General features: G+C 37.7%; 1 protein-coding gene across 1 annotated transcript in view; it reads left to right on the top strand.

The window, feature by feature from the left end:
* The window catches only part of FAM117B (family with sequence similarity 117 member B), a 146,049-nt gene that overhangs the window by 89,312 nt on the left and 47,583 nt on the right, over positions 1–9,154 (top strand). Inside the window, exons 3-4 of the mRNA XM_007935034.2 lie at positions 3,636–3,728; positions 4,695–4,808. Of these exons, the coding sequence (XP_007933225.1) occupies positions 3,636–3,728; positions 4,695–4,808 (207 nt within the window). The remainder of the gene's footprint in view (positions 1–3,635; positions 3,729–4,694; positions 4,809–9,154) is intronic.

Raw genomic sequence — 9,154 nt, 5'->3', positions numbered from 1 at the left:
TGATGGGCTCAAGTATAGCAGGGATTGTGGGGCTGGCGCGGGATCGGGCAGTGTTTCTTTCTGCTGTGCATTGGGTCTCTATGAGTCGGAAACGACTCGACGGCATTTAACAACAACATGAGAAAGACCAGTTAATAGGATTATCATTCAAATTTACTCACCAGCCACTAATGCCAAAGATGAAAACATTGAAGATTTTTACCAACTACTGCAGTCTGAAATTGGTCAAACATGCAATCAAGATACATTAATTATTGGTGTTTGGAATGCAGAAGTTGGAAGGAAGAAAGGTCAGTAGTTGGAAAAAAATGCCTTGGTGATTGAAATGATGCTGGAGAGTTCATGATAGAATTTTTTAAGACCAATGACTTATTCACTGCAAATATCTTTTTTCAGCAACATAAACAGAGACTTGATACGTGAACCTCACTGGATGGAATGCACAGGAATCAAATTGACATCTGTGGAAAGAGAAGATGGAGAAGCTCAATATCATCAATCAGAACAAAGCCAGGGGCCAACTATGGAATAGACCCATCAGTTGCTCATATTCAGATTGAGATTGAAGCTGAAGAAAATTAAAACAAGTCTGCAACAGCCAAATTACAAGCTTGAATATATCCCCCCCGCTGAATTTAGAGACCATTACTAACACCAGATGAGTTGAGGTTTGACATCAAGCACATCATACGAAAAGAAAGCACAAGGTCCTTAAAAAGACAAGAAAGAAAGAGAAGACCTAAATGGATGTCAGACAAGACTTTAACACTTATTCTTAAATGTGGAGTGGTTCAAGTGAACAGAAGAATTGATGATGTAAAAGAGCTGAACAGAAGATTTTAGAGGTCAGCTCCAGAAGACAAGGTAATGTATTATAATGAAATGTACAAAGAATTGGAATTGGAAAATCAAAAGGGAAGAACATGCTTGGCATTTCTCAAGCTGAAAGAACTGAAGAAAAAAATCAAGTCTTGAGTTGCAGTGTTGAAGGATTCTGTGGGCAAAATTTTGAATGACATTGGAAGCGTCAAAAGAAGATGAAGGAATACACAGTCTTTTATTTATTTATTAGTATTGTGGTTTGGGTACAAGGTTACAGAGCAAATTCATTTTCCATGCAACAATTCATACACATTTTTTCTCAGGACATGTATTACAGTCCCCAAAATGTAACAGCTCTCTTCCCACTTCTGGCCTGTGGTTACCTTTTCCCTGTGAATACACACAGTGTTTGTACCAAAAAGAATTAGTTGACATTCAACCATTTCAGGAGGTAGCATATGATCAAGAACTGATGGTATTGAATAAAGAAGTCCTAGACACACTGAAAGTATTGGCAAAAAACAAGGCTTCAGGAACTGATACCAATTGAGAATATTTCAAATATTTACATTGTCGAGGATTTAATTTTACTTGGATCCACAATCAGTGTGCATGGAAGCAGCAGTCAAAAAAATCAAAAGACATGCTGCATTGGGCAAATCTGCTGCAAAAGTCCTCTGTGAAGTGTGTATAGAAGCAAAGGTGTACATGCCTGAAGCCATGGTATTTTCAGTTCCCTCATATGCATGTGAAAGCTGGACAATGAAAAAGAAGATTGCAGAAGAACTGATGTATTTGAATTACGGTGTTGAACTGTGGTGAAGAGTATTGAATATATGGACTACCAGAAGAACAAGGAATTTTGGTAGTGCCGTGCCTAAGGCATTTGACTGCTAACTGGAACATTGGTGGTTCAAACCCACCAGTCACTCCATGGAAGGAAGATGGGGCACTCTACTTCCATAAAGATTTACTGCCTTGGAAACCCAATGGGGGGTTAGTATGAGTTGGAATCAACTCGATGGCAGTGGGTTTACCGGAAGAACAAACCATTCTGTCTTGGAAGAAACACAGCAGAATGCTTTTTAGAAATGAGGATGGCAAGACTTGGTCTCACGTACTTTGGACATGTTATCAGGAGGAACCAGTCCCTGGAGAAGGATATAATGGTTGGTAAATGTGAGGGTCAGCAACAGAGCAGAAAACCCTTACAAGATGGATTAACACTGGCTGCAACGGTGGGCTCAAACATAGCAAAAGTTGTGAGGATCGTGAGAGTTAGGACAGTGTTTCTTTCTTTTGTACCTGAAGTCATTATGGGTCAGAACCTAACATTAACATCAACAGTAATGGAAAACAAGTAAGTTTCTGCTTAATCCACATGTTCATTTAAATTTGAGTGAGTAGATTTCCTTAAACATTTCCACAATGCTCTTTATTTCCCTTGTATTTTCAAGTTTGGTGAGTTCAGATATTTTGTTATATTAGTAAGAATAAAGAATTTTACCAATCACTAGGAGCAGTTCAGTGAGGCAACTGGCTATGACCTAGCTCTGACTACATTGAATTAAACTATAAACTGTATACTTTCTTCAACTTCTTATAAATGTCCCAGATTGGGACTGGTAAGTGTACAAATACAAAGAGCATTTATAACTGTCTTACTTGCTTGTAAAGTTCTTGTGCAGAATCGCCTAAGGGAATGATGCAGTAGTGGCTGGGCACTCTAGTCTTTTATTTACATTGTCATTTCCTCATCTTTGGCAAGTGAATTTAGCACTAACATGACTAATCAAAAGTTGTCAGATTCCTTATTGGAAGATGTGGGGTTTCCTAATTGATGAATGCTAGTTAATTACTTCACTTTTGTTTTTTGCCAGACATTTCTGATGAGCCCCACTGATTCATGTGGGAATATTAATAATGCTGAAGTACTTAAGATAACTGCTTATAGGTCTACAAACTTACTTAGAGGTTGTTTCCTTTTATTTAAGATTAATCTGGAATCTTACAAAAAAAGAATCTAGCCAAAAAAGAAACAACTGTTTTACATGTTTAATTATTTGTTTTTGTTGTTGTTTTGCCATCCAGTCGGCCGGACTCATAGCAACCCCTTACGGTGTTTAATTATAAGCAGCACTAAAAAATTACTATGTATCTTAATTGTGAAATGAACGTTCTAAAGAAATGAATCAACTTTTCTTTCTTTAATTACCTTTTTAGTTACTCTTGTTATTTTAATTAAGACCTTGATCTATTGCTTGAAATTAGGATGTAATATTAGGAAGAAAGGAAAGTATAATCTTTTTTTTCAGACCCAAACCCAATTACTTCAGTGTAAAGCCTGCCATTGCCTCTCAATAGCTTTGTCTTTCTTGGATATGAAAGAGTTTTTGAATGATGATGTCACAAGATTATGGAGCTGAATTCCACAAAAATTGTTGAAATACACCTATCAAGAAAATTGCCAACTGAAGAAAGTTCATCTTACATTGCTTAGATCTGCTTCCCCATAATTTCTATCTTTGAGTCTGATGTTCTCTTCATAGGTTGTATAGAACAGATGTAATTCCTAGTGAGCTAATATCCAGATGCTGTACTACGTTGGCCACTCCTTTGTTAGATACACGTTAAGTTTATAGATGTGTTTCCAGTTGTGGCACCTGGAATGGAAAACTGGTCTTCATAATTAAGTAAAATAGTTTGGGTTACACTGTTTCTATAATAGGAATGTATTTTCTAGTTGAAAAATATGGTATGTGTTATTGTGAAATGATTATTAATATACCCCTCCTCTCTTTTTTCCATTATAGACAGAAAGTGCATGGGCTGAAGAATACACTGAAAAGAAGAAAGGGTCTCACAAGCGTTCAGCATCCTGGGGCAGTACAGATCAACTTAAGGAGGTAAGGAAAATGGTTCCAAGGGAGTGTGTGTGGAAATTAGATCTATTTGTTTGGCTAGATCCTTTGAAGGTGTGTGCAGCGAGCATTTGCCTAGTTTCTTTTGATTTTTTTTTTTTAATTTGGTAAATAGCAATGGAAAAACAATTACTGTGTTAATTTGTTGTTAAAAGATTTGAATAGGAAAATTTACATGTTAGTTTTTTTTCTTTGTCCTTTTTGTTAGAGTCCTTACCTATTTATATATGTAAATACCAGGTGTATAGAATTGTAGTGATATCAGCACATTCATTTTTAATATTTCCATATATGTTAGTATCTCTGAAATTCAATAACCCAGCATAACTGAGAAGATCATGGCTCTGTGCTATGACTGATTACCATTTTCTCTGCCTGTAATTATAACATTTGCATTGTACATGTAATGTAGAAAAAAACCAAAAGTCCAGTCAAGGAATAATACAGTATATTCATTGAAGCATTTGTTATTTAAAGGCTGTATTTGTGAATAAATTTCAGGACTTGAATTGATTTTATTTTGTTGTTGAGGTTGAATTGATTTTTAAATACTGTAAATTTTTGGAGCTATTGAAGATTAGGTGTTTGATTAAAAAAATCTAAAAGTTCATTCCTATTGTAAGGGCAATAGAGAATAATTATTATATTTAATTCTTTGTGAAAACGGTAATGTAACTTACTCTCAATGCTAAAAACTGCATTTCTTTAGTATTTGGGATGCTTAAAGGCTTAGAACAATGTTAGAACAAAATTTAATTTCTCTTTAACAACAAATACATATATTTACATGCAATTATATATATAATTTTTAAGACATTCAATCAGATTTTGTTATGGTTTAAGCACTCAAAGGGTTTATTAAGGCTGAGTTGTACCAACTATTGTTAAGCAAGGATTTTTTTAATGTAATGTGGAGAATACATGGTGTACTTGTTATTTTTCCCTTGTCAGATTGCAAAACTACGTCAGCAATTGCAGAGAAGTAAGCACAGCAGTCGGCATCATCGAGATAAAGAAAGACAGTCTCCATTCCATGGCAACCATGCAGCTATTAACCAGTGTCAGGTAGGAGAATAGACATCATAAAATTTACACAAAGGGTTTGTTTTTGTGGTGATTAATTGTTTCACAGGTAATGTTTAGGACAAAAATGTTCAAAAATATATTTAAAACAGTGATTAAATATTGAATCAGAGTCTTCATAAAAAATAACATTAAATTGATAAAATGATGCTTTCTTTTAGTGACTTGAGATATGATTATATTTTGATTTATTCTGTTTTTGTCTTTATCAGTTCAGTATATTAGAGGCAGAATAATATATATAAGCACTGGCTATGGAACCAAACCCTGGGCAAGAAACATCTTTTTTCGGTTTCCTCATCTGAAGATTGGGGATAATAATACCTGTCATATAAGGTCTTCGGTAGGAAAAAAGCCTTTAGCTATTTTTTGATTTCTTGATAGAGCCCTGTGAACTACACTTGATGACTCACCCAAGGAGTCTCTTTAACCAAATTAAAATTGGGTAGAGTCCCTTGGCAAGGCCACCACCTGTCTGTCAGCTTATCGTACTGCGGTGGCTTGCATGATGTTGGAAACAGTGCTGCTGGTATTTCAGATACTAGCAAAATAACCCATGGTGGACAGGTTTCATCAGAGCTTCCAAACTAAGATACACCAAAGAAATAAGGTCTGGTGACTTCTGAAAATTAGTTATTAAAAACCCTGTAGATCACAGAATATTGTCCAAGATTTTGACTGACTGACTTTGGAAATGTCTTTAGGAGTGAATGATCACATGTTTGGTAAAGTGGAGGGCCAGTGAAGGCAAGGGAAACCTGCAGTGACATGGATTGACATGATAGCTATAACAATAGACTCAAACATACCAGCCGTGATGAAAATGGTGCAGGAATGGGTAATGCTTTGTTCCGCTATACGTGGGGTTTCCATGAGTCAGAGGTGACTCAGTGGCAACTATAACAGTCTTGGCAAGGAGAGAACAAGTTCATTTCAAGTCCCATAATGAATTTTTTTTTGTTACCATGTATTTCTTTTTATTTATTTATTTTTAATGTTTTATTTTTATTATTATTTTTTTTAATTGTCATTTGAGTGAAAATTTACTGAGCAAATTCACTTTCCATACAGCAATTCACGTACACTTTGTCTCATGACATTGACCACAATTCACCACAATGCAACAGCTCCCCTCCCATTTCCTCCTGATGGTTACTTCTTCCTGTGTCCATCCCTCCGTGCACTCCTGCCCCCTGAGCTGTCTCCCTGTGCATAAATAGCCCTTCTTTCTCCCATGACTGTTCTCTCCAAGGGGTGTATCTACCTCAGGTAAATGTTCAACTCCTATGCCTGTCTTTTGCTTGGCTAGAAGCCACAGGAGTGGGTTCAATTCCAGACCTGAAGGGCAGCTAGGGGCCATAGTCTCAGTGGTTCCACCAGGCTCTATCAGACCAGCAAACCTCATCCCCCTACCCTGCCTTCTTTTTTCCCCCAAATGATTTTGAGTTTTGTTCCACATTGTTCTCCCTGTCTATCCAGGATCTCCTCCATATATCCCCCTCCAAGTGGTTGACAGTGGTAGCCGGGCACCATCTAGTTCTTCTGGTCTCATAGTTGTATGAGCTGTGGATCGTACAGTTTACCAGTCACTATGACTAATTCTTTCCATGAATCCTTGGTTTTCTTCATTCTTCTTTGCTCTAGATGAGGAGAGATCCATCATTGCATCTAGACGGCTGCTTGCAAGCTTTTAAGATCCCAGTTGCTACTTGCCAAAGTAGGAGGTGAAACAATGTTTTATGTAGTATGTTATGCCAATTGAGCTTGATGTCCCCTGTGACTATGGTCCTGAGCCCACATGTTCAAGTCTTCAGTCCCTCTGGGTAGCTGGCTGTGATCAAAAAGTGACTACAGCCTTGTCACTTGTCACCTCTACTATACACATGGGAATTTAGATCATACAAATACACTTCTAGAACCATTGTCTGCCAACCCTATACATAGTCTTGGGTACATTCCCCACTTCATAGACATACCTAGTAGTTGAACCTGTCCACACATCTATCCACCTGTATACCCATGTTTACCTTCACTGACAACTCAGTACTGTATGTGCAAAAGGGTTCATCTTTGTTGTCTGCACCTCCCATGTACTTCTCTATGTTTTCCTCTTCCTCAGTGCCACCATTTTGATCACTCACATTTGGTACATTGCCCTTCTCTTCACCCAAATCAATACTTATCTCTGCCTATCTAACAGTGTTTCCTCCCCTCCCCTCCCACCCCTGGTAACAAACAAAGAGAATTTCCTTCCATAGATAAAACCTTTCCTTGATTTTTACAATAACAAACTAATACAATATTTTCCTTATGTGATTGACTTATTTCACTTAGCATAATGTCCTACAAGTTTATCCACGTTATGTGGTGTTTTGCATATTTTAGGTTATTCTTCAGGGTTGCATAGTATCCATTGTACGTATGACCATAGTTTGGTTATCCATTCCTCAGTTGATGGACACTTGGGTTGTTTTTACCTTTTGGCTATTGTAAATAGTGCAGCAGTGAACAGACATTGTCATGGCTCTCACTTCTTTAGGATATATACCTAGTAATGGAATGGCTGGGTGCAGAAAGGACATCTTCTGACCTCCTCTAACCCCACAAGAGGAAGATAGAGTCACTATCAGTAACCCAAGGCTTATGCCTGCAAGGCCAGACATGCTGCCTCCCTCCAGCCCTTTCACCAATTGTTCGTCCCAAAGCACCCACCACCTCTGTCCTGGGTTCAATAATTCACTACAGTGGCCACACAGAACTCACAGATTGTGAGGTTTATTAGGGAAGCACCAGGCTACAATTTGAGTTCAGGAAAAATGCTGTGTCTCTCCCCAGCCTGCCATCTCTCAACAGTCTCTCACAGTCTCTCCCAGTAGTGCGTGTCCCTCGGTGTCTCTCTCAGCAATGCGTGTCTCTTTCCCAGCAGCACATGTCTCGCAGGAGCTATTGAGTCAGCCAGCAATCAGTGAGAGACTTCTTCTGCCTCTAGGAAGCCTCCTTTTGAGCCCGGCAGAGTGGCCAAACTAGCCAATCATAACATCAGAATTCTAAGCACCTGAGAGAGAACTAACGTCCCAGAACATTGCTTTGTGCCAGGTGGATAACTTTTACAATCAGGAACTCCTTAGTTGCTCACAGCAAATTCCACCACAGAGTTTAAAAAGACTTATGGCTAGAAAAGCTACACTAAGTAATTCACTACACCGCATTGGGTCAAATGGTATTTCTAATTCCAACTTTTGAAGGAATTGCCATACTGCTTTCCACACTGGTTGTACCATTTTACACCAGCAGTGTATGAGAGTCCCAATCTTTCCACATCCTCACCAGCATTTGTTATTTTGTGTCTTGTTGAACTTTGCTACCAGTGCTGGAGCAAGATGGTATTTCATTATTGTTTTGATTTGCATCTCTCTAATGGCTACTGATCATGAGCATTTCTTTATATGTTTGTTGGTTGCTTGAATATCCTCCTTGGTGAAGTGTCTATTCATGTCTTCTGCCCATTTTTTAATTGGATTATTTGTCTTTTTGTTATTGAGATATTGGAGTTTTCTATAAATTCTAGAGAAAAATCCCTTGTCAGATATGTCATTGCCAAATGTTTTTTTCCCAATATGTAAGTCCCTTTTGACTCTTTTGGAGAAGTCTTTGGAAACACATAAATATTTGATTTTTAGAAGGTCACATTAATCTAGTTTCTCTTCTGCTGTTTGTGCATTTTGGGTTATGCTTGATTGTCTATTTATGCCATATATTAAGGACCCTAAATTTGCCCCTAGTTTTTCCTTGAGGAATGCTATAGTTTTAGGTTTCACATTTAAATCTTTGATCTATCTGGAGTTAGTTTTTGTGTATGGTGTGCGGTACAGATCTTGTTTCATTTTTCTGCAAATGGATATCTAGTTTTGCCAGCACCATTTATTAAACAAACATTCTTTTCCCCATTGAATGGATTTCAGCCCTTTGTCAAAGATCAGCTGACCATACGTCAATGATCTTTTTCTGGGTTCTCAATTCTATTCCATTGGTCTATATGTGTCTGTCATTATACCAATACCAGGCAGTTTTGACTACTGTGGCTGTATAGTAGGTTTTGAGATCTGGCCGTGTGAGACCTCCTACTTTGTTCTTCTTCTTCAGTAGTGCCTTGCTTATCCAGGGTCTCTTTCCTTTCCATATAAAGTTAGTGATTGGTTTTTCCATATCCTTAAAGAATGTTGATGGGATCTGGATTGGAATTGCATTGAATGTATAGACTACTTTGGGTAGAACTGACATTTTCACAATGTTCAATCTTCCTATCCACGAGCATGGGATGTTCTTCC

This window comes from Orycteropus afer, unplaced genomic scaffold (genome assembly GCF_000298275.1).
Source record: "Orycteropus afer afer isolate SDZICR_OR568_19922 unplaced genomic scaffold, OryAfe1.0 scaffold00002, whole genome shotgun sequence".
Taxonomy (NCBI): domain Eukaryota; kingdom Metazoa; phylum Chordata; class Mammalia; order Tubulidentata; family Orycteropodidae; genus Orycteropus; species Orycteropus afer.
This window is presented reverse-complemented; position numbering and strand designations above follow the sequence as displayed.